General features: G+C 48.2%; 1 protein-coding gene across 2 annotated transcripts in view; it reads left to right on the plus strand.

Moving 5' to 3' along the window:
- XPO1 (exportin 1) overlaps window positions 1–25,758 on the plus strand; it is a 960,241-nt gene that overhangs the window by 343,497 nt on the left and 590,986 nt on the right. For both annotated transcript variants that reach the window (XR_013596235.1, XM_078649290.1), the window contains exon 9: window positions 16,249–16,368. Coding sequence is in view for 1 of the 2 variants with exons in the window: in XM_078649290.1 (XP_078505416.1) it covers window positions 16,249–16,368 (120 nt within the window). In the remaining variant the exon portion in view is untranslated. The remainder of the gene's footprint in view (window positions 1–16,248; window positions 16,369–25,758) is intronic.

Raw genomic sequence — 25,758 nt, forward strand, 5'->3', positions numbered from 1 at the left:
TGAGGGGTGGAGTTGGCACAGGCTGGCACACGCCCTTTCTTCACTTAGTTTTTCCCACCAGTCTTACCGCCAGAGTTGGGGTCAGAACTGGTGGGGGCCAGTTGCTGAGCACTGCAAGTGTCTCGGAAAAGCTCACAAAGGCGGCATGCCTTTGAAGGTTCCCCCTGCCCATCCTGGGGGAGAGACCTAGCACCTCCCCCAGGATGTGCATTGTTGCATGCCCAGGAGAGCGGGGGGCTCTCCACCCAGGGGTCCAACAACATGTCTGCTGTTTGGCAGCCTAGGAAGCCTCTCAGACAAGACGTGGGGTGTAGGTTAGGTTTCAGGGGGCATCTCTTAAGATGCCCTCTGTAGTGCATTTCACATTAAATCCCACACTGGCATCAGTGTGGGTTTCATGTGCTGAGAAGTTTGATATCAAACTTGTCATTCTCCAGTGTATGTAGCCATTATGGTGCTGTGGAGTTCGTAATGACAACCTCTCAGCACCATATACTCAATGGCATTACTGCACTTGCAGTACCCAGGAATGGCCCTGGGTACTGAAGGGTCACAGGGCTCATGCACCTGTCCACACCACTGGCATAGGGCACCCAGCTAGTGGGGTGACTGATGTATGCCAGGGCAGTGGGTTTGTGGGCATGGAACACGGGGATGTGTGCCATGTCGACTTTGTTTAGTTCTGTACCAGGACACTCAGCCTGCAAAGGCAGTGTGTGGGTGTCAGGGTACAGGGCCCCTAAGGGTGGTACAATAAGTGCTGCAGCCCTTAGGAGCCACCTATCTCAGGATACTTCGAAGACTCTTCCAGGACAACAATGTGCGATCATCCGAGCCCAACACTAGGCGGCGATCTAATGCTAAGATATGAATGTTAGCAGCCCTACATGCCAAGAACAGATGCATACTGGTAAGTAGCATATTCAGTACCTACGGTACCATTTACCAGGGGCTGACAAATGGCCAGGGATGCCAATTGGGTTTTAGCTTCAATACAGTTTTAGGGGAGGAACACAGGTCCTGGGCACCCAATACATGGGTGGGAACTTCATCCCCAGGTTTCCTTCCATACTTTCAAGAATGGAGATCCCCACACATAGATCCGTTCACAGTGGACAACTCTAAATGGCCAAACTTCGCCTCCAGGTTCCCACACCCTCTCTCTCTCGAAAGTCAATGTCCAATGGATGAATTGGTCAGGGATCTTTGCCCATGCCTTTCTGCCTCTCCCTCTCCTTCCATATCTGGTTCGGAGGCTCAGGCAAACATCTCACACTGATTCTAGTGGGTCCCACGTGGGCCATGGTAGCTGTAATGCACAACACTCTTAAAACTGTCAGTAGTTCCACATCAAAAGCTGCATCTCAATTCCAGCCTTCTCACTCAGAACCATGGAGAAGTCACTCACTCAAATCCCAAGGAGCTCAATCTAGTGATTTGGCTCCTGAAGTCACGATTTGGCTTTCTTTACTTGCAACCTGAGTGTATGAGTATTCTTAAGGAAGCAAGGAAGCCTACTACTAGAGCATGTTATGCTGCAAAATGGAAAAGGTCTGTTATATATTGTTCCAACAACAATATTGTTGCACTAGATGCCTCTATTCAAAATGTCACACGTTACCGTCTGCATTTACAGCGTGTTGGTCTTGCCTTCACTTCCATTAGATTGCATCTTGCGGCATTAGCCACATATTTGCAAAATAGGCACCATCTATCTTTGTTTAAAGTTCCAGTGATCAAAGCCTTTATATAAGGCCTTATGAGGGTAATATCACCAAGGGTGTCTCCAGCATCAGTTTACAATCTGAATTTTGTGCTTAAATCACTTGTGTAATGGCGCAAAAGGAGGACGCCACTGTCCGCTACAGTTTCTTTCATGGAAAGTTTCCTTCCTCATTGCGATCACTTTATTGAGAATTGGTGAGCTACAAGCATTAACCTTGGAAGAACCCTTCTTTCTGCTTCATAAAATAACCCAAAATTCCTTCCCAAAGTGGTTTCTGCTTTTCATATCGCCCAATCAGTTTAGTTAACTTTTCTTTCCTCAATCTGATTCTGTTTCAGAAATTGCTCTCCATACTCTTGATGTCCGAAGAGCACTATCGTATTATAGTGAAAAGACAAAGAATTTTCATAAAACAAAAAAAGTTTGTTGCATTTGCTATATCTCAGTCAATCCGATTTCCATATCTGGTATTGCAAGATCCATTGTTATATGTATTTAAACCTGTTATGCTAAAGCTGAAAGAACTTTATACTTCCTAGAGCACATTCCACTCATAAAATAGGAGCTTCTATGGCCTTTTTAGTTAACATCCCCATATCTTAGATTTGTGAAGCAGCAACAAGGACCACAACACACACATTTACCAAACTGTACTGTGTGTATGTGTTAGCATGTCAACAAGCCAATGAAGGGCAAGCAGTGTTAATTACACTTTTTCAAACCTCTAACACCTACTTGTTAGCCACCGCTTTTGGAGAATACTGCTATATAGCCTATGCAAAAACTGTCTACAGCACACATACCTCAAACGAATTATGCTGCTTACCCAGTAAGCATCTTTTTTTGGCATGTATAACTGTTGATTCGGAGGCCTAAGAATCTAACTTCGAAGACATGACTCCGGGACAAACTGTCGCAAGTACTGACGTCGACCCCACCCACCCAAAAGCTTTGGTAACACCTTCACCTTCGGGCCCAAGTGCACACCATGACAACTTCACAAGCCCCGCCGTCTGGCTCGGCGAAGAAGTCCACAGTCAAGCCTTCAGGCCACTCTGGATCCAGTGAGCCTGCCCTCAGTGCTAAGACCCCATCCTCTGCACCGGCCAAGGACAAACCAAAAGTGAAACCGAAAGACTACCATTGTCTTCGCACCGAAGCCTGGTCTGACACCTGTGCATTCGGCACCGAAACCAAAAGAGACTCAACCTTCGGATCCGAAAGAATCCTCAAACAAGGAAGCCACCGGTTCGGAAACTCACTACCGAACCTTCGGATCCCAAAAAAACATCTGAACTGAAAAAACAACCAGTTCAAAAAACACCTGGCACCTCTGATCCCCAAAAATTATCGGAGCCATTCAAACCATCGGTTCCATAGACTTCAACCAACCAAACCTTCTCAAACCAAGCCAAAGGAGCCTAAAACCACTCTGTGCCGCATAAGCATTCGGACCCCAAACAATCGGCACCGAAACACCACTGCTCAGATGAACAGCTTTTTCAGCCTGATCCTACACAAAAATTTATGGCAATAGACCCAGAAACAGATCTTCTCAGGATTAGTCCTTCCAACAAAAGGAAAATGGATAAACCTGTACCATCTCCACTTCCACTAAAGAAGAGACATTGCTACTTCTCCTCTAAGGAGCCCATCTCCACCTCTTGCTCCACCATACATTTCTCCGGTTCAATCTCCAATACCAAATGAATCTCCTCCACCTCCATATGAGGATGATACCACTGGTGGCGAAGGAGATAATGAACCTCTAGAAAGGCCTATTCCTTACAGCCCAATTGATCCATGGGACAATTATGGCACACCAGATGTTCCTGATGTACCACAAGAGGACATCTGTCCTAGACCATACCCTTCCAGAGGACACTATAGGCTTCACACAACTAATACACAGGGCTGCACAATACCATGGGGTTAATTTACATACAGACCCCATAGAAGAGGACTTCCTCATGGACACTTTTGCAACATCTCAAAGGACCACCTCTATTATACCAATGTTAAATGGGGTAATTAAAAACTCTCCCGAAGTCTTGAAAGACCCGGTAAGAGCTAGAGTACTCCACTCTAGAACAGAAAAATAGTAAAAACCGACCCCAACTGACCCTACATACATTAAGGGATAGCTTCCATTAGATTCCTTGGTGGTTTCAAACGCTAGGAAAAGGGCCAATTCTCAAACATCAGGGGATGCTCCACCACCTGACAAAGAATCAAAACTCTTGGTTTCATCTGCCAAAAGAACAGCGTCACAAGCGGCCAACATATGGAGGATTGCCAACACACAGGCTCTACTAGCCAGATATGATCGGGCACACTGTGACGAGTTAGAGACTCTACTACAACACATTCCAGATCAAGATAAAACAAAAGCCCATGATCTTATACAGGAAGATAAGCTTTTACCTAATACCTCCATTCGGTGTGCTCTAGATGCCGCAGATACAGCCTCCTGAGCCGTAAATACCAGTGTCCTTTTACGCAGGCATGACTGGCTAAGACTATCGGGGTTTAAACAAGATGTTCAAACTACTATACTGAACCAACCCTTTGACCAACAACACTTTTTTGGGCCAACAGTGGATTCATCTTTAAAGAAGATGAAAAAAGACACTGACACCGCCAAATCAATAGGAGCCTTGCAATTGCAAGCTCCCAGAAGTTCCTTTCGCCGCTGCTCTTATAGGGGCGCCTCTAGAGGCTTCAACACATATAATGCCTCCACTTCACATAAAAGTCCCTCACAAACCTTTTCTGCCAGAGGCTATTACAGAGGAGGCTATAAGGGCAATAACAACCAAGGTAGAGGAAAAACTACTAATACTTGTACAGCCACCACCTGATAACTGTAAGTTCCCCTTCCCCCCCCCCCCCCGACCATCTTACACTAGTCGGGGGATGATAAACCAGTTCCTACCGGTCTGGAACAACATCACCACAGACAGGTAGGTGAGACAGATTATCCAATCTGGTTATTGCCTGGAGCTCACTGCTGCTCCCCCCAATATACCACCCAAATAGCGTCCAATGTCAACAGAACATTTAACACTTCTAAAACAAGAGGTGCTTTCCCTACTGCACAAACATGCAATAGAGCCAGTCCCTCTTCACCATCAAAACACAGGAGTTTACTCCCTGTATTTTCTAATTCCAAAAAATGATGGAACCCTGAGTCCCATTTTAGACCTCAGACCATTAAACATATACATACAATCAGACCACTTTCACAAGGTCACTCTTCAACAAATCCTTCCCCTACTCAAACAAGGTGACTTCCTTGCCACTTTAGATCTCAAGGACGCCTACTTCCACATTCCCATTCACCCTGGTCAAAGCAAATCTCTTCGGTTTGTAGTGGACGGGCAGCACTATCAATTCAAAGTTCTCCCATTCAGAGTTACCACAGCACTCACACAATGTCTAGCAGTGGTAGCAGCCCATTTAACCACTTGGCTGCTATGCGTTTTCCCCCCCGGTGCTGGGATCCCCCTTTTTCCATTATTCATGACGAGCTGGGCTCGTCATGAGCGTGCGAGGAGGCTACACCATGACGAGCCCAGCTCGTCATGAGCGTGGAAGGGGTTAAGAAGACAACAAATTAATGTCTTTCCATACTTGTTCGACTGGCTCATAAAAGCCAAGTCACATACTCTACGTGTAAATCGCACACACACCACAATCTAACTACTTCACAACTTAGGGTTCACAATAAATCTCCCAAAATCTCACCTCCACCCATCCCGCATCCAACAATATCTAGGTGCCACAATAGACACTTCAAAAGGTCTTGCATGTCCCAATCCGGCCAGGACAGCAAGCATGCAAGCCCTTATAACGAAGTTTCAACACCAACACTCTGCCAGTTCGAGTGTTTATGCATCTAATAGGGATGATGGCCTCTTGCATATTCATAGCACCTCACGCAAGATTCCAGATGCGCCCATTACAGGAATGCTTAGCACGTCAGTGGAAGCAAGCTCCAGGTCAGTTAACAGATCTGGTGTTGGTGGACGGCCATACACATCGCTCTGTGCAGTGGTGAAACACCCAAAACCTTTCCAAAGGGCGACCGTTCCTAGAGCCGGTTCCACAAATCGTGTTAACAGCAGATGCATCGCTCACCGGCTGGCGAACTCATCTACTAAATCAGACCATACAGGACAGGTGGACACCACAGCAAAAGCTACTCCACATCAATCATTTTGAGCTACTGGCAATATTTATGGCATTAAAAGCATTTCAGAAACCTGAATCAAACAAAGCTGTTTTAGTCCGGACAAGATAACAGCAATGTATTCTCTACAAAAACAAGGAGGAACGCACTCTCTGCAGCTCTCTCAACTAGCACAGAGCATATGGAGATAGGCAATGTAAGATAGTGGCTCTGTTTATACTGGACCAAAGTAAGGTACAGTGTATACAAAGTCCAGAGTCCACAGTCCCCAGAGGTTTGGCAGAGGCTAAAGTTAGCTATAACCTTACTCTCTAAAGTGGTAGCTTGGTCGAGCAGTGAGGCAGTATCAGGACAGTGTAAAGTATTTGTTGTACACAGTCAGCAAATGGTCTTACACACTCAAGAACTGAACTCTAGGCCAAATGTTTTGTATAAAAATATATAGTTTTATATAAGAACCAACAATGTATCAAAATATACTTTCTAAGAATGAATTACTTTAGTTTAAATAATTTGCAAATGGGCAATAGACTTTTTAAGTATAATAGTTGTTTCAATGGGCAACACAATTTCAAATACAATGCAACATTGAGCTCAATGTGAATTTCTTGTTAAATGCAATTCGTTACTTTATGGACTACTTTTCTAACTACAGGACTGGATCCTAGATTCAGTCCTGGGACATCTCCTGTAAACAGTTGAGTACAAGTTTTGGTTACTGTCGTGATTTTTAAGGAATATTATTGTATTTTAAAAGGTGACAAACTTTTTCACTTGGAATCACCAATGTTATCCTACGGGAGAAAATTCACTTAGCAGGTAAGTAGTATTATTGTTACTTTTTCTTACTCGGTGATGGATCCTGGATCCAGCACTGGTGCATCTCTTGTAAACAGTTGAAAGAATAAGTTTTAAGTCATAGAGGCGATTTTTAAGGAATATTTGAAGTGTTAAAATCGACACTTAAAAACTTTTCTGGTGAAAACCAGACAATGTGTTCTCATGGAAGGAAATACAAGTTACTGGTAAGTAAGGTTTAAGATTACTTTTCAGAGTCAGTGCTGGGCTAAAAGATGCAGCACTGGGTTATCTCCTGATAACAGGTGAGTACATCGGAATTTGTCGTTTAGCTGATTTTAGGTGAATATTTTAAAGTTTCAAAACTCCACATTTAGAAGAATTTCCAAGTGCAACCAGTCAATGTTACCCTATGGAAGAAAAGTGAGTTATCAGTTTTGGCACTAAGTTGTCGACTGGCAGAGTTAAGGTTCTAGGCATAGACTAAGGGGTCTCCCAGGGTCAGGTAGGTGTAGTTGAGACATCCTCATCGGCACTGGGGCAGCCTGGTGCAGAGGTAGAGGTAGGCCCCCTGCCTCTCCAATGAAAGGGAGGGGGCCTTTGGTTGGTGGCTGCTGGCAAGCAAACCACGCAGCTGTGGGAGCTGAGCTCCTGGTCACTTGCTCAGAGCAAATGGGGAATTCGGTTAGGACCAAGGTTGCACTGCCAGGGGCACTCGGGCTGTTGGTTGCTTTTGAGCTGTCGGCCGCTCAGTGTTATTCAACGAAGAACTTGGAAGGTGAACAAAGGCTGCAGGCTTGGGGTGGAGATCCTTCCTGAGCAACAAACACTTTGAGGGGTAAGTTGGGATCTTGGAGGATAGATAGACACCAAGGAGTAGGGCACAGGGGGCCGTGGGGCGCTGGGTGCCGGGGTGTCTTTTGACGTCGGGAAATCTTACCCTCTGCTGGTTGCGATTGGAGGGGTCCCTTGCTGTGAGTCTGCAGGCGTCGTCTAGGTCGTCTGAGGGTCCTTGGGCACTGGATTCCAGGTCCCAATCGCCGGGGGGACGTCCTCAGGGTATTTGTCCACTCGGGCACAGGCCGGGCTCGAAGGGTGCAGAGTGTGCTGGATACGCGGATCCTGGCTGGCACCAGGGGGATTGCTGTTTGAGCAGAACCACTGCTCATGGGAGTCTCAGTCTTTAAGAGGTTCAAGGCAGGCAGGTCCTCCAGGGTTTTCAAGGTTGCTGTCCGCAGGAGACGCCGGGATTTAGCAGGAGCAGGTTCAAGGATCAACAGGCCTGTAGGGCTGGGGTCAAGTCAGTTGGTGTCCTCCTTTTGTTAGCAGCTGCACGGCAGGTGTTCTTGATCTTCTTTCTTGTTTTTGAATCTGGATCTGAGGAAGGAAGCTTCAGGGTGCCCCTAAACACTACATTTAGGGGTGTTACAGGTAGGGTAAGGGCAGGGACCAATGGGTCCCTGTCCTGGGGTGAGTACACCCCCTATCCTGCTCCTCTCCTGTGGGAGGGAGGCAGGAGCCTATCGGATTGAACAGGGCTCCCCATCCTCAAGTGGCCGGAACCCGGAATTGTGCTTCACCTTGCCTTCCCACCCTGAGGGATGGAGTTGACACAGGCTGGCACACCCCCTTTCCTCATGTAGGGTTTCCCGCCACTTCCCGTTATCATCGGGGTCAGAACCGGTGGGGGCCAGTTGCTGGGTACAGCAAGTGGTCTGGAGAAGCTCACAAAGGTGGCATGCCTTTGAAGCTTCCTTCCCATCCTGGGGGAGGAGAACTAGCACCTCACCCAGGAATTGCATTGTTGCTGGCCCAGGAGAGCAAATGGCTCTCTACCCAGGGGTCCAGCAACATGTCTGCTGTGTAGCAGCCTAGGCAGCGTCTCAGACAAGACATGTATTGTAGGTTAGGTTCAGGGGGCAACTCGAAGTTTCCCTCTGGCATTAAATCCCACACTAGCATCAGTGCGGGTTTAATGTGCTGAGCAGTTTGATACCAAACTTCTCAGTCTTCAGTGAAGCAATCATGTTGCTGTGGAGTTCGTAATGACAATCTCCCAGCATCATATACTCTTAATGGCAGCACTGCACTTACAGTGCCTAGGAATGGCCCTGGGTACTGTACGGGCACAGGGCTCATGCACCTGTGCCCACACCACTGGCATATTGCACCCAGCTAGAGGGGTGACTGATGGATGCCAGGGCAGTGTGGTTGTGGGCATGGCACTCAGGGATGTGTCCCATGTTGACTCTTTGCAGGCTGAGTGTCTTGGTGCAGAACTAAACAAAGTCAGTGTGTGTGTCAGGGTACAGGGCCCCTAAGGGTGGCACAATAAGTGCTGCAGCCCTTAGGGGTCTTCTCTGGTTACAATGCCCTGGGTACTATTTACCAGGGGCTGACAAGTGACCAGAGATGCCAATTGGGTTTCAGTTTCAACACAGTTTTAGGGAAGGAACACAGGCCCTGGGCACCTGATTGACGGGAGCATAGGGCACACTCAGTCAAAGCACATCAGCAATTCAGCAATAAGTGGGGGCATACCATGCAAGAAAGATGGCACTTTCTCACAGGCAATTCCTCAAAACATATTCCTCTTAGCCCAACATCTTCCAGGAATACAGAAGCAGATGGTTGATGTGTTGAGTCGTCAAACACAACAGATCCACGAGTGGGAACTTCATCCACAAGTCATTCAACCGTTTTTCCAAATGTGGGGGCATCCATAGATAGATGTCTTCGCCACACATTTAAACACAATGCGCAAGCTTCGCCACCAGATATCCCCAGCCATGTCCAAAGTCAATGCGATCTGGATGAACTGGTCAGGCAGATTTACGTACACTTTTCCGCCTCGCCCACTCATTCCACTAGTGGTACGGAAGCTGCTACAAAAATCACCAACACTGATCCTAGTTGCTCCAACATGGGCTTGACAACCATGGTATACAACCTTGCTGGAACTATCAATAGTTCCCCATCAAAAACGATCTCTCCCCACAACTGTTAACACAGAACCATGGAGTGAGCAGACACCCAGATCCAGCACAGCTCAACCTAGCGAGCTAGCTCCTGAAATCTTAGAATTTGGTTAACTTAATCTTCCACCTGAATTTATGAGTGTCATCAAAGAAGCTAGACGCCCAACCACTAGAGCCTGCTACGCAGCTAAGTGGGAAGGATTTGTAATGTACTGTAACAATAACACAATCAATCCTCTAAATGCTTCTATCCAAAACATCATGTTACCTACTATATCTTCAAAAATGTAATCTAGCTTATACATCAATTAATTACATCTTGCTGCCATAGCAGCCTACTTGCAAAACAGACATTTTTCTTTTTCAGAGTACCTGCCTTCAAAGGTTTATGGAAGGCCTCCAAAGAATTCCTCCCAGGGTACCACCCTCTCCTCTGTGGAATTTAAACCTAGTCATCACAAGTTTTTTGGGTTCTCCATTTGAAGCTCTACATAAACGTGAGCTACAATCTCTTACATGGATAGTTGCTTTCCTTGTGGCTATCTCATCTCTCAAGAGTCGGTGAGCTACATGCACTAATTATTCAAGAACTATTTTTACAACTCCATCATAACAAAAGTTGTTCTCACAACAAATCCTAAATTCCTTTTAAAGATTGCTTCTCCATTCCATTTCAACCAATCTGTAGAGTTGCCACTCGCAAAATAGGGGTTTCCATGGCATTTCTAGGAAACATTCCCTTAGAAGATATCTGCAAAGTAGCTACATGGTCTACACCGCACACATTCACAAAACACTATTGTGTAGATGTGCAAGCAAAACACCAAGCTAGTGTGGGCCAAGCTGAACTCAAAACACTATTTCAAACTACTGCAACAGATACTAGTGGTCGCTGCTAAAGGGAAAGTACTGCTATGCAATCTATGCATAGTGTGTGATCTGCAGCTCCTATGCCTCGAACTGAAAATGTTACTTACCAGTATACATCTGTTCTTGGCATGTAGAGCTGCAGATTCACACACGCCCACCCACCTCCCTGGCTACCTTTATCTGTTCCAGTATAATCTTATTTAGACACAGCATACATTGACATCTTTCTGGTCTCACAAAACTCCATAATTTCCCTTCTCGGCGAAAAAACAATCTGAAGATGCAGTTGATGCCCATGCGCACTATTGTCCAGAGGAGGAGTCACCTATCTCGTGACTTCCAACAACTTTTCCAAGACAATAACAAACTGCAAACATCCGGGCCCAACACCAGATGACGGTCTATGCATAGTGTGTGAATCTGCAGCTCTGCATGCCAAGAACAGATGCATACTGGTAAGTAGCATTTTCCTTATATATCCACAGGTATCTAAGAACTACACGTTAGGTTAGAGGTAGACAGAGGTGGCCCTAACAGGAATTCAATCTTTAATATTACATTGCTAAATAGGGAGCCCGTCTGCTTGTCCTGGAGAATGCTGCAGACTCACTAGAGCCATGGGCTGAAACTTGTCGATGACCGTAACAGTGGTGATGGGGGTAATAGTTCCCCTAATCCCCCCCATGCCAGATTTTAATACCAAGTAATCTATCCTATGATTAAATGCAATTTGGGGTAGTACATTAATTTTTAATTCACTATTCACATGGACCCCCACTAAAATAATTAGTGCCTCCCTGTCTTCAGGATTAGGCCCGCTCTCTATCAAACCAGGTTTTTAGAGAGCGAGGGCTGCCTAACCTAAAGCATGACACCTGGTGGTGTGTGAGGCCAGCCCTTCACAATTTTTGATGTGCCCGGCACTGCTATTTAGCAGTGCTGTCGGACACGGTTATGTAATGTAATTGACTACAACTGTAGAGTAGCTATAACTCTGTGTGCAGAGGCTTATCAGAGGGCTTTGTTAAGCATTTGGTCGAACTGCTCAACCACACTACCACAAATAAAGCTTTTAGTATTATCTACTTGAGCACCTGTGACCCTCTGAAGATCCAATGGACACTGTTCACACTATACCTAACTTTGGAATTGTATTTTACAGAGCCAGCTTCCTATAATCCCCTATTAGGATTCAACCACTATAATTTTTTTGTTTGAATATCTTTTATTAGTTTTGCAGTATTCGTTTACATTACACGAGTATGCATTTCGTATGAGGTGATGGTACATATAACTTGCCTAACACCATAACGACAATACAGTGCAGCGACTATACATGTTGAGTCGTTGAACACATATCACAGTTCTTGTTGCAAAACTGACCGAACATATGAGAAAGAAGGTGCTTGCCGGAGAATGCGATGTCGTATGGTGCTATTAGCAGTGTAACTCGGGGTGTGGGGATGAGATGTGTTGTGGGGCGGCATGTTCTTGCAGTTGCACGCCTTCCCCAGGTCACTCCCGTCAGCCAATATGTAATGTGTCCCCCGTTGTATGATCATATTAAGAACGTTGCGGGGGAATTCGGGTATCAGCAACTAATATAATATTCATAACTGTATAACAGGCATGTCGCAGGTAAAACTGCCTTGACATCCAAACTGAACCAAAAGGGAAGTTGTGGTCGGGGCAAAATAAGAGGAAAAGGTTCACCAACATTGTGAGTGAGGCATGGGAAGAAGAAGAAAAAAAAAAGTATGGATATAACTTAAGGGGGGGGGAGGGGTGGCGAGGGTAAAGGGCTAATAGATCTATAGGAGTGTCAAAGTATGTCCGTGCGCCACCGAATCCGTGGCAGGTACATGTGGCGTGTGGATTCTAGTGGAGCGTGGGCCTTTCTCGGAGGGGGGGGGGGGGGGTAGGAAAAGGGGGGGGGGAGATCGGCCCAGAGGTGCCCAGCAGGTATCGAAATATCAGTGCTGTAGGGGCAGGGGTCTCGGGCGGCGGTGATGCTGCGTCTCTGCAGCGGTGCCTCTTAGCGTGGGTATCGGTTATGTCATTCACTCATCTAATATGGCGGGGTGTCGATGGGGGCATGAGGCTGTCTGTCACAGCTACCGGCCACGGCCGGCCTGAGGGGAGGTATAATCTAAGTGATTCTCTGATCTAGACTCGCCTGTTGGAAGGACTTCAGAGTATCGTCCCAGAGTTGCGCAATGGGGAGTTTCCTGTGCCTCGTCGTCTCCTCCCTGTGCAGTACGGCACTTTCCGCTCTTGCCCAGTTGTCAAGAGGTATAACAGTGTTTGGCTTGCGGGTGCTCGCTCTTCTTCCAGCGTTTGGTGAGTAAGCGTTTGGCTGTGACAAGGCCCAAGTCCCGGAATCTAGCCGGCACCCTATTGAGCTACGTCCTCTTGTAGAGTCCCAAGATGCAAGCCTCCCATGTGTGCGGCAGGTCTTCGCCAGGGCTCTGTCATAGTAGGGCAGTCACTGTAGTCCAGTACGTGTATGTTGGGGCAGGCCCAGAGCATGTGTAGTATGTTTGCATCGACCAGGGAGCATCGTGGGCATGCTGTGATGGTGATCGAGAAGTATTTATTGATTTTATCCGGCGATAGGTATGCGTGGTGAAATATATAAAATTGTATAGTTTTCAGCGGGAGTTGCGAGGGACATTAACTGGGCCAGCCAGTATCATTGCCCACTCTTTGTCCGTCCATACCCTCCCCCGATCCGTCGCCCACGTGTCTCGCAGCTGTTGGGTGGAGTGTTGTGTGTGCATTAGGAGAGCCTGCGCCAGCCAGTGGATTACATAGGATCCATTGCCCATAACATGGAGGTATTGTATGAAGTGGTGTGTTTGCAGCTCCTCAGTCGTGTCTCCCCAAGGGCGTGGAAGAGTGCGCACTACGGACGCATGGAGAAGGAACTGCCCTGCTGGTAGGCCCTTGTCTCTGGTCATCGCCTCAAAGGGAAGCAGGACGCCGTCCGCGTATAGGTCGCCTAGTGTCTCCACTCCCGCCTGCGCCCATCCCTCCAGCATAGCCTCAGTCACCACTCTGCCTTCTCGGCGCGTGCCCAGTAATGGAAGCGCCGGGGCGTAGGGCTTTACCTCACGGGTTAGTTTCAAGCAACGCAGAAAACATCTGCGAGCTACCACCACGTGTAGCTGCGGCGGGCAGGGAGTTTTGGTCAGGGGGTGGAATAACGTGCAGATCTGCGTATATGTCCAGAGCGTATCCTCTGTGGCAGTATCACCTAAGTTTCTGCCACTCAGCCATCCCGTCACCCATTGCATCTGTGCAGCCAGGTAATACAGTTCCAGGTTGGGAACCGCAAGGCCTCCAGCCTCTGTGGGTATATAGAGCTTTGTCAGCGCCACGCGAGGGCTCCCGGTGTTCCAGATGAGTGTTCGGAGCGAGGTTTCCAGCTCCCGAAACACCTGGGTCGGAACATATACTGGAATATTTGCGTAATAATATAACAGTCTAGGTAGGATTATCATCTTTGTCAGTGCAACTCGGCTAGGCACGTTTAGAGGAAGGGTTCTCCAGAAGTTTATCTGTGCACGCAGGGAGGAGATAGCCCGAGTCAGGTTTCCCTCCAAGATGTCAGGTGGGGTTTTATAAATGTGTATACCTAGGTACCTGAACGTGGTAGGGTACCAGGCAAGTCTCCCGCTATTGATGCGGATGTCGCATTCCTGTGTATCTGGGCAGAAAGAGTACGCTCCAGATTTAGTCCAGTTATGTTAGACCCGGCCTCGTGGCGTGGTCCTCCCTGACCCAACCCTGACCCGTGCACCACACCAGGCCCATGATTATCACGGCCTACCCGACCATTCCCTCCATGATCACCACACACGACACTGGACTTCCCCGTCCTCCCCCTCCCTTTGCCCGGTTTCGGACGCACCCAAACCCTATAGGCCCCAAAGGTCCCTGGTGCCCATTCCCCGGCACCTAAGATGCCCGCTCCGGCCCCAGCACGACCTCGGCCCTAGACGCGCCATACCCGGCTGGGGGGGTAGAGCGCTCCCCGTGAGCGAGAGAGGGAGGAGTAGTTCGATCACACCTCCCACCTCCCCTCGAGAGATACGTTTCGATCGCCCATCCGGCCTCCCTGAGGGCTGGCTACAAGCCTGCTGTGAGTCTGGGATCCCTCCAGACCCAACTTGAAAGGATGAAAGAGGCCGCGTGGGAGGAACCCCCAGCAAGCGGCCCCCAGGTGCTAAGACCTCTGCATGTGAGGACTCCGGACATCAAAGAGGAGCAGTCCTATATCAAGGGGTGCTCTGGGACGATCAAGTTAGTTGAATCCTGGAACTACGAGAGCCCTGCTGACATCGTCGCGGCTCCTACCTGGCAGAGAAGGACTTCTGCCCGAAACCATGTGAGCCCTGCAGACGTGGTCGCGGCTCCCTCGCAACCTTGAGAACACCTGAGCCCTGCTGATTTGTTTGCGGCTCTCCTAAGACCGTAAGAACTGCCACATCCTTGATCGATCCCTGCGGACGTGGTCGCAGCTCAGAGACTATCCTCGTCCGGCTGGACCCAAGATCTACTCGTATCCCCCAGTTCGAGGATTGAGAGCTGTGCGCCGGATACGCACCTGCATCTATCTTGAACATTAAGACTGTCCTGCTACCCAAATCCCTACGGAGACTCTTTGAGCCCTTGCGATACTTGTACATAAGAATCCTGCGGATCATAAAGATCCATTTACTTGAGATATAAAGAATACGTTCTCCTGAAACCTACAGTGTGGTGTCCCTTTGTCGAGTGGTGCTAGCTCAGCGCGTGCGATCCTAGAGTCGAGACTCCCTTCCCTGAAGGGTCTCCCGCCAGTGCTCAGCAGTGTTTCCCGCTTGTTGAAACGGTAACATTTGCTTTTTACCATATGCTCTTCTACTGCCCTACCCTTTCAACGTTTTGGATAAATCTTTGAATTTATTAAATCACTCTTTCAAATGCAACCAACATAAGCATTACCTTCTCATGGGTCCCCTTGACACTCGCATCCATCATGATAGTTAAGCATCTGTTAAATCTCCTATGTAATCTAGCTTGTAAACAAATCCTTACAAACTAAAAAGAAATTACTTGCAGCCTCAAGTTTGCCACTTGTTAAAACTGACTTTCCGATATCAGTGGTGCTGATAACCCTCAATAGGCCTCTCCCTGGAAAGTCAGATCCACATCAATATGGCACAAGTTGCACAATTTCATGGCTAGTACTAAACTACCTTGAAGCAAATTAAGATTTGCCTGGCTCAAGTGGAGGCAATCTGTAGAGAATACCCAGAATTCTCAATTGGCTCTAGAACCCCATTTGAACCCTGAACAATGGGCCTTTACGTGTATCTGTTTGTGCAGCTATCTAACCATCTGATTTACTGTTGCTCGAAAGTTTGCTGATCTTACTTCTTTTTTTTTTTATTAAACTTGATTGTGCATTACTGAATTAACGTGTAATTGTTACCCACAATTACACTCCATTTACTGTGTTCAGTTAACTTCCTAGTGTTTTCCTATGTTTTACCAAATTTAATAAAGATGTTTGAATATAAAATGCCACTATCTTAATCTGCAATTGAAATACTTTTATTTGCCATGTGGCATCTTTTTAGATATAATGAATGTTTTCAAAACTGTTATCACAATTCTATTTAATGGTTTCTTTACAGGAAAATTCACAAAACGCACCACTTGTTCATGCAACTTTAGAAACCTTGCTCAGGTTTCTTAATTGGATTCCACTGGGATATATCTTTGAGACCAAGTTAATTAGTACTTTAATATACAAGGTATGTTCCTTTCTTATTTTAGTTGAAACAGAAAATATTTTGTAAGGCTTTTGTAGTTTGTATGCACGTCTAAACTGTGAACTTAACCCAACAAGTTCTTGGCCCTGTACAATAGGCATATCCAGTATTGGCATAACTTTTATATATTCTCCTGCTTGAATCGTTCTTAATCGTCGAGATAGGAGTCCCATGGTAACGCAATGAAGTCGTAATTGACAAATAACTTAGGCTATAATGGCCATAGGCAATGAATTTAATAGCCTAGTTCTTGTCCTTTAAAAAAAAAAAAAGACCAAACTTTGAGTGCAACCTATCAGCTGTTGGAACACTCCCAGAAGAGGACGTTTTCCGCGGATTTTCACTGCACATTGTGTTTGATGGGAGTCTCACTGAGTTCTACTCTGTTATTTTTACATCTCTACTAGATTTTATCCCAGAATTACCAACTTTCCAGTATATCTGACAAGAAAAGCCTTTTCTGCCCATGTAAGATGTGTGGTAGAAAGAGTAAATGTGGATAATCCACACAAGTATTGTATATACTGTCTCCATCCCAATCACAAGGTAAGACCGTGCAAAATGTATCCCACTTTCTTCTCAAAAACTCTACGGGATAGAGGGTGGGAGCTATTTTGGCTCCAGACATCTAAACATCAGAACGTTTTCAGAGGAAGAGAGATTGATCTTCAAGGCCTCATAACCACTAGGTCCCAAGAGGGTCACTTTGGAGAGGGGAGAAAACATCTCAAACTCTCTCCTGAGGGCAAGGATTAAAAAAAGGTGAAAGCAGGCTTCTCAGAGCCTGCATTATCCTTACCCTCTACACCTTCAACTAAGGAAAGACAGTCTTGAACCCTTTCTCAGATTCTTTGAGGTTTTTGTGAAGTCCTTTGTGATCATGACATTTTTTTTGAAGAAACACACTCTGTACTTCTCTTGTTTCTGGCTCTCCCTTTTTGACGCACTTGAAAGAGTTTTCCCAAGAAAATAGCCTCTATGGTCAAGAGGTATATCGTTCAATTGGGAGGCTGACCAGATGATAATACTGATCACTAAGGTAATTGATGGGAATCCAAGCTCTGCTTAAGGGTCTCCTGTTTTTCATAATACTCCTGTTTACACTTCTTTTTCCTTTATTTTTTGGCATTCGATGCCATCTTTTTGAGACCCCCGGTTCATTGTGTAGTTATGTTGATCCAGACAGACAACACCACAACCATGTTCTACATCAACAAGCAGGGAGGAACACAGTATGTAGCGCTATCAAGGCTAGCACAGGAGATATGGACATGGGCCATCCCTCCAAAGATAGACCTACTAACAATACATCTCCCAGGGAAGGACAACGTGGAAGCAGACCGACTCAGCAGGCAGGCGTCTGCATCCCACGAATGTGAGATCAACCAACAGGAATTACAGAAGGTATTCCGGAAGTGGTGTACACCGCAAATCGACCTATTTTCAACACACCAAAATGCAAAATGCCAACACTTCGCTCCCAGGCAACCAGACCACCGGTCACAAGGGAATGCGCTATGGATAAGTTGGTCAGACATTTGCATACGCTTTTGCCCCAATCTCACGGATATACAGGGTACTCAGCAAATGCAGGATCAGCTGCATGTCACTGATACTAATAGCATCTCAGTGGGCCAGACAGTCATGGTTCTCGCAAATTGTGGAGATTGCGCAGGCACCAGCACACAAATTCTCAAAGTGTAGCGACCTGTTAGCAATGCAGAACGGAAGGGTGCTACACCCAGACCCAGAGAGCCTCCGCCTGGCAACATGGCTCCTGAAGACCTAGAGTTTGCACACTTAAGCTACTGGCGAGCACCATAGCAGTGCCCCGGGAGGCAAGAAGTCCAACACAAGGAAATGCTACGTAGCAAAGTGGAAGAGATTCTCAGAATGGTGCATTAGGGAATAACTGCCAAGGAAATCACAAGTTAGCCAACAGTGCTAAAATACTTAACATATGTGCTGCAAAGCAAATTAAGCTACACGTCCCTAAGGGTACACTTAGCGGCGATTGAGGCTCACATTAGAGGAGTAACTGGGAAAAGCTTCTTCACCTCCCAAGTCGTAAAGATTGCTAGAAGGGGCGAAGAGAATCGCACCTCTGAACAGAATACCAGCACCAGCATGGAACCTCAACGTGCTGATCCAGTTGATGAAGGCACCATTTGAGCCCATGCACAAGGTTACACTGCACATGCTCACTCTAAAGACGGCCTTCTTAGTAGCTATCGCATCACTACGGAGAGTAAGTGAATTGCAGGCGCTAACACTTCAAGAGCCCTACCTGAAGATAAACAGTGATAGGATTGCTATGAGAACAGTCCCACTTTTCATGCCAAATGTGGTGTCTTGGTTCCACATCAACCAAACAATCCAAATACCTAGTTTTTTCCCAAAACCAACCACAAGCACAGAGAGCGCTGCACACACTGGATGCCAGAAGGGCGGTGATGCACTACATAGAAAGGAAAAAGGAGTGCAGAAAGACAAAGCAACTTTGTTTCCTTCGCAAGCAGTTTCTTGGGACGACCTTTTACCAAGAAAAACATGGCACGATGGATCGGACAAGCCATTCAACTATGCCACACACGAGCTGGGCAACAGTTACAAGGAGCAGCTCGTGCTCACTCAACGAAGAAAGGCGCTACAGTTGCTTTTCTAGCGAACACACCAATCCAAGACATTTGCCAAGCTGCAACATGGTCTTCAGTGCACACGTTCACTAAGCACTACTGTGTGGATATCCAAATGAACAAAGAAGCTCAAGTGGGACAGAAGGTCTTACAACACATTTTCAGTAACCAGGCCTCCTTCCACCCAGCCACCACAATAAGGACAAACTGCTACAAAGTCTATGCACAGCATAGTGAATCCTGAAAGATTCACGTTGCAAAACGTATAGTTTACCTGTCGGTGTAGTTTTGCAGCTTGGAGACTTTCCTGATTCACTAGTGAACCCACCCTCCTCCGCCAGAAAGATGTGAAAGAAGGATGTGGACTAAAGAGGAAAAGACTTAAGAATTCAGAGGAAAAACAAGGATAACATAAGAGAAAAAAGAATCCTAAGATGAAGACCAAAGGTGGGAGCTTCTGCTGGAAGCGTGCCGACGTCACGAAGGACACCAAATGGTGGGACTTCGACGCCCACCTGGGCCACGAAAAAAAAGAGAAATGACTACAATTCTGTACCAAACTACTAGATGGTGGAATAATGCACAGCATAGTGAATCCAGAAAGTCCTCAAGCTCCAAAAGTACACGACCAGTAATAAACTATAGCTTACTTACCTGTAACCACTTTATCCAATATTGGTATCTTTCATAGATTGACATGCAGCCCACCCTCCTCCCTGTAGAGGCTCTCTTTTGCTTTATGGGATAACTACTTCCCACTTGTGCTCCCAAAATCTGACGGTAACTGCTTGTGTTGGGAGCGGTCTAGAGGGTGCTGATCTTAGAGATGCCCCCTGAAACTCGACCAACTCCCAGTAACCAGACTGAGTGGCTGCCTAGGCTGCTACCACTAGACATGGTTCTGGACACCTGGGTTGAGAGCTTGCTGCTCGCGGGGGGCCTGAAACAATTTTCATCCTGGGACGAGGTGCAACGCCTCCTCCCTTAGGATGGGCAGGGTTCGCGAAGAAGCTTCAAGGCATTCCACCTTTTGTAGTGTGTTTATCTAGGGACCTGTATCGATACTCCTATTTCTGACCCTTGTCCGGTTATAAATCACTAATATCCCTACAACGGCACAGAAACCCGTTTCATAAATTAGTCATAGCGCATGCTGTCACATTACGCAAGCACTATTCCTCCAGCCCCCTAGAAAGCACACCGAATTCTTAAACAAATCCAAGCCTCGAGCAACCTGGGAAATCCCCGCCTGCTATGTTTTGATTTAGTCCGAGAACTCCTGTAAAGCACTGCAAGAACGATCAGTTCTTAGTGACATCTTTATTGACGTCTTATGTCCATCCTTACGTCAAACCCAGCACCTCTCAGGTATCAATATACCAACGCTGCCCTAAGCAGAGACACGGTGGTGATGAACCTGGAGCAGCGACTACTTGCCGGAGAGCCCAGCTGATGCGAGAGCCCACGGACGCTGCCCCTCCCCTTTTTGACGCGCTGAGAAAGAAGTGTCTTTTCTCTTGCCGAGAAATCCAGCCTCCAGCGTTTCCAGACCACCTTCGCGGGTGACTGGGATACCGAGTCCTGAGAGAGATACCAGCCTTCTAAATCCCAGGTACTGAACTGACTAAACCCTTACAGAGAATTCTTGAGTCAGATTCTTGGCAAAACAAACTTAACTTAAACTGCTACTTACTTACTCCCTCCCATGTATTAGGCTTAGGTCAGGTACACCGGGGTAGGCGTAGTTAGAAGCACCAGTTGAGTACAATTAGTCAATGTATATATGTATGTATATCTTTTATCCATTTTAAAGTATCATATGGCTAAGAGACCATATCAACGCTTTTACAGTATTATTTTTTAATCCTGCTTTTACTATATGCATTCTACTTAACCCTAAGTATTGCAATTGTAGCGATTCATTTCTCTTGTATGAGAAAAGAGACTGATCAATAAATAACACCTTTTATTGAAAACGCCCGTCTCTTCTTTTCTCTACAATCTGGTGAAACTAAGTATGCACGTATTGACTGAGTAAAATAGCGGTCTTTTGTTTTCACACGACTCTAGAGATATACTCTTGATCAGGGAGAGCAAAGTTGTCATGTTCTATGGTTGTCAGAAACGAAATCCCTTCTTGTCTATCCAGGGAGGTTAAACTCCTCCTCGCCTATTCGAGAAAGTTTCTAGTGAACTCTGAGCTAGCTGGCACACAAAACTTAAGTCTAATATAGTCAGTAAAAGACCTAGTTAACCTCTGTCCTACGTCTATACTACTGAAGATATTATTCCAATGCGCAGAGCCTATTGGGAATATAGGAACTACACTACATGGTGCCCAACGGTTTGGTATGGCGATAAATCTAACGCAAGACATTAGAGTAACTCAGTCGTGCTTTTTCACACAGACCCTTTCTCCCGTAAATACTCCAAATACGTCTGGAGTGGGTAAAAGGTTAAAATCCGCCGGAACTTAGTAGAAAGAGATTTCTATGTATAGTTTTTGGTTTATTCAACGTTGAAGGATACAGTGTTCCAAAATATTGTGCACCTAATCTGTTTCCTTGGAAACCTGATCTGCAACAAAAAAACCTTCCTGTCAGTAAAATGTCAGACAACGAAAAAAGGGAGACAGCTAGAATAGCAGCTCAACTCCTAGCGGATGACACAAGTCTCCTGCAGACTGACCCGGACGCAATACTCATCCCGATCAACATAAGAAAAACTATAACACTTAAACTTATAGAAAATGGACTAACACCAAGAGGTGGTACAGTCATATTGGTAATTGAGGCACATGAATATCGGCAGACAGAGGTATTCTATTCATGGATAAACTTTCCAGCAGCATACGCTGTCACAAAAGAATTCCACTATTATAAAATAGAGCAACCTCCGGATGAGTACACCCGGTTCGAGGAGGTGGAAATCCCATTAAAACGCCAAGAGCACCTGCTCTGGTTTAAAGGCGCCCTAAAACATAATAATCACATCACAAGGCTCGGTCCACTAGGTAAACCAGGAGCAACGTGGCCGGTTCTAGCTAGCTACACACCACATCCAGACATTGAAAAAATGTCAATACCAGAACTTTTAGCACAGCTAAAACAACAGATTAAAATACATAGGCAATTAGTCCAATATGTAATGCGGACTTCAACAGTCCAACCAACTATTAACATTCCACAGCTGACCTCTCATCAGGGGAACACAAATAAAATCACACCACAGAGCATACAGTCATGTCTGGGTAAAGTACCCATAAAACGGGAACAACTTCCATTCTGGTTAGCACAGAAAATCACTCGAATAGAGGCAGCATTTCCGGATACTACCCCTACTGAGAAACACAGAATTCTGACTATCTGCCTTCCAATGGGGATCGCACCACATCTGGAGGACCGTGACACTTGGGGCACAGTCTTTGCTTCCATTTACACAAAAACACATGGTGTTCCGTCCATGGCGGTAATACCTGAAATGCTAAGACAGATTCAGAATGAATACGGTCCAGAACCCGCTTTAACTCTGGGTATGAAATTACTGAAAAACTTCAAGCAGGTCTCAGCTTTATTATTATCTAACATAAAAGGGGAAGCAGCATCTGTGGCGATCCGCCAGAAGTTGAAAGAAACAGATATAGCAGAACAACCATTTGAACTTGCCAGAATCATAGAAAAATCCTATGAAGAACTATGAAGAGATAGATCTGAAAGAAACAGGTTAGTATTAGATTCCTTACCTTAGAATATCCCCAGGCGTCAGTCTGGATCCGGAAACTTTTGCGTAGCAGTACCCCTGCGCGTCGGTAGGCGTCGTCTGCAGGCGTCCCCTGCGGCTCCGCGTCGGCGTCGTGCGCCGTGATGACGTCGCTGGAGTATATAGACGTCGCCTCCGCGCGCTGACGTCAGTTCTTCTTTTTTCCGCGCCAGTTAGCGCAGATCCGAAGAGCAGTACTCCGGTCTTTTGACCAAGTTTTTTGATAACTCTAACTCTTTCGGTGCCGGTAGGATGCCCGGTTTTAAGAACTGTGACGGGTGCGACCGCCTGATGTCGGTCACCGACCACCATCGACTCTGCCTCCGGTGCCTGGGCGCGGCCCACGACGTCGAGTCCTGCGTCGACTGCCGGGCCTTGACGAGTAAGGCTAGGCGGGAGCGGTCCCGCAAGCTGCTCGAGCTCCGGATGTCGGCCCCGCGTCGAGAGCGGTCCCGGTCCGGCCGGAGGTCGAGGGAGCGGTCGAGGGAGCGGTCGAGAGAACGGTCGCGGAGCCGCCACGAGCGCTCCGGAAGTCGTCACCATTCTTCCGGTTCCTCAGGTAAGCGACACAAGAAGTCGGGGCGTCGTCATCGCACCCCCGACTCCCGCGCGATGCGGCCGGGGGTTCGGGTGGCTCCGCGTGGGTCGCCGACGCTGCCTGCTCCATACCAGTTGGTCCCTGGGCAAGGCGTGCGAGGAGATAGAGGAGTTCCTCATGGCCATGAGGGCGCTGTCTACTCCGACGGGGCCTACGGCGCCTGCGGGCCCGGTGGTCCTGTCCGGGGGCCCGAGCGGTTCGGGTGCTCCGGCGCCGCTGGGCCCTTCAAGGTCGTCGCCGGCTGGTCACCCAGCCTCTCCGGCGCCGATTCCATCTGGGCAACCCATGGTGCCGCCTCCGCGCGGCGCCGTGACTCCGACGCCGGTTCCGGCTGGAGTCGGGGCTCCGGGCGGCGCCGCCCCCATTCCCTCTCCAATTCCGGACGCGGAGTTGGACCGGCGTCGTCCGACGCCGAGTCCGGTGCCGATGGGGCCCATTGACCCCGAGGAGCCGGTCTACATCGTTGAATCCGAGTACGGGGATGATGAAGATTATGGAGAGGGTTGGGAGGGGTCTGAGGACCCTCTGTCACGCGAGTGTCAGTACGACGTGGACTGGACAGGTGACTTGGGGGATGCCAGTGGTCTGGACGAATCTCCTAACCCTGGTTTTGTCTCGCCTCCCACTGTGGCGTCGGAGGCTGGGGCTGCCTACTCTGTGGTGCTGATGAGGGCTGCCAAGGCCTTGAACCTTGAGCTCCCCGTCGCAAAAGTGAAGCCTAACATCCTCACCGAGGTCTTCAAACCGCAGTCATGCCCACAGGAGCCTCTGCTGCCGTTTAATGAAGCCTTGACGGACGTTCTTTTGGGTACGTGGTCCAGGCCCGCTTCAGGTTCTCCTGTTGATAGGAACGTTGCCAGGCGCCACCGTCCGTGTCCGGACGACCCTAAGTTCCTGTCCACCCATCCCACCCCTGAGAGTCTGGTGATCCAGGCCTCAACGTCCCAATCCGCATTCCCGTCGGCCCCGTCCGACCGGGAATCTAAGAGGTACGACCAGTATGGCAAGAAGGTCTTCTCGTCCCTGAGTGCGGGACTGCGGTCTTGCAATACCGCATGCCTCTTGGGCCGCTACACCCACTCTCTGTGGGATACGGTCGCGGAGTGTCTGCTGCAATGCCCGCAGGAGGTACGGGACAAGCTCGGCCAGGCTATGGTTGAAGGCCGAGACGCGGCGAGGTATTCCATCAGGTGTGGTCTTGATACGACCGACTCGCTGGGCAGGGCGATGTCCACGACGCTGGCGATTCGTCGCCACGCCTGGCTGAGATCCGCCAATTTTTCGACGGATGTCCAAAATGCCTTGATGGACATGCCGTTCGATGGCTGTCGCCTGTTTGGCGACAAAGCGGACAACGCGCTTGAGCGCTTCAAGGACTCCAGGGTCACGGCCAAGTCCTTGGGTCTCTCGACCCAGCGCCAGCAAACGGGTTCGTTTCGCTCCTTTCGTGGCCACGGAAGGGGCGGTCCCACATGTGCTGCCAGCCACGCACCGCAGAACACTTCTCAACGCGGTGGCGGCCGTGGATTCCGCCGTGGTGGCGGTCGGGGACAGCGGCGAGGTCAGGCCACACCTCCCCCCGCAGCAGCCTCCAAATCCTCCTAGTCCGAGCTTTCAGGCCCATGTGACGCCAGTGGGTGGCAGGGTTCGCCATCACCACTCCCGCTGGCGCACTATCACATCGGACAGGTGGGTGCTGCAGCTCGTCCGAAGGGGCTACTCCCTCCCCTTCGAGACCACTCCTCCAGCCATGCCACCGCAGAACCACCGTGTGTCGGGGGACCACTTGACACTTCTGCAGGAGGAAGTTACGGCCCTCTTGGCCAAGGGGGCCATCGAGCGTGTTCCTGGGCCAGAAGTAGGGTGTGGTTGCTATTCCCACTACTTTCTGGTACCCTAGAAGGACAAGGGGGGCCTGCGTCCTATCTTGGATCTACGGAACGTCAACGGCTTCCTCCGGAAGGAGAAGTTCAAGATGTTGACTTTGGCTCAGGTCTTGGCTGCTCTAGACCCACTAGACTGGATGGTAGCGTTGGACTTGCAGGATGCGTATTTTCACATCCCTGTCCTGCCGGCCCACCGGCGTTACCTGCGGTTCACGGTAGGCCACGAGCACTTTCAGTTTATCGTGCTCCCATTCGGCCTTACCAGTGCCCCACGGGTGTTCACGAAGGTGATGGCGGTGGTCGCAGCTCATCTGCGCCGCTTAGGGGTTTCAGTCTTCCCCTACCTCGACGACTGGTTGTTGAAGGCGGGCTCGCCCCAGACAGTGGTCCACCACCTCCAGATGACGGCAGACCTGCACGAGCTGGGGTTTTCCATCAACGTGCCGAAATCACACCTGTGCCCCTCTCAAAAGCTCCTTTTCATCGGAGCGGT

Source organism: Lissotriton helveticus, chromosome 6 (assembly GCF_964261635.1).
Source record: "Lissotriton helveticus chromosome 6, aLisHel1.1, whole genome shotgun sequence".
NCBI lineage: Eukaryota > Metazoa > Chordata > Amphibia > Caudata > Salamandridae > Lissotriton > Lissotriton helveticus.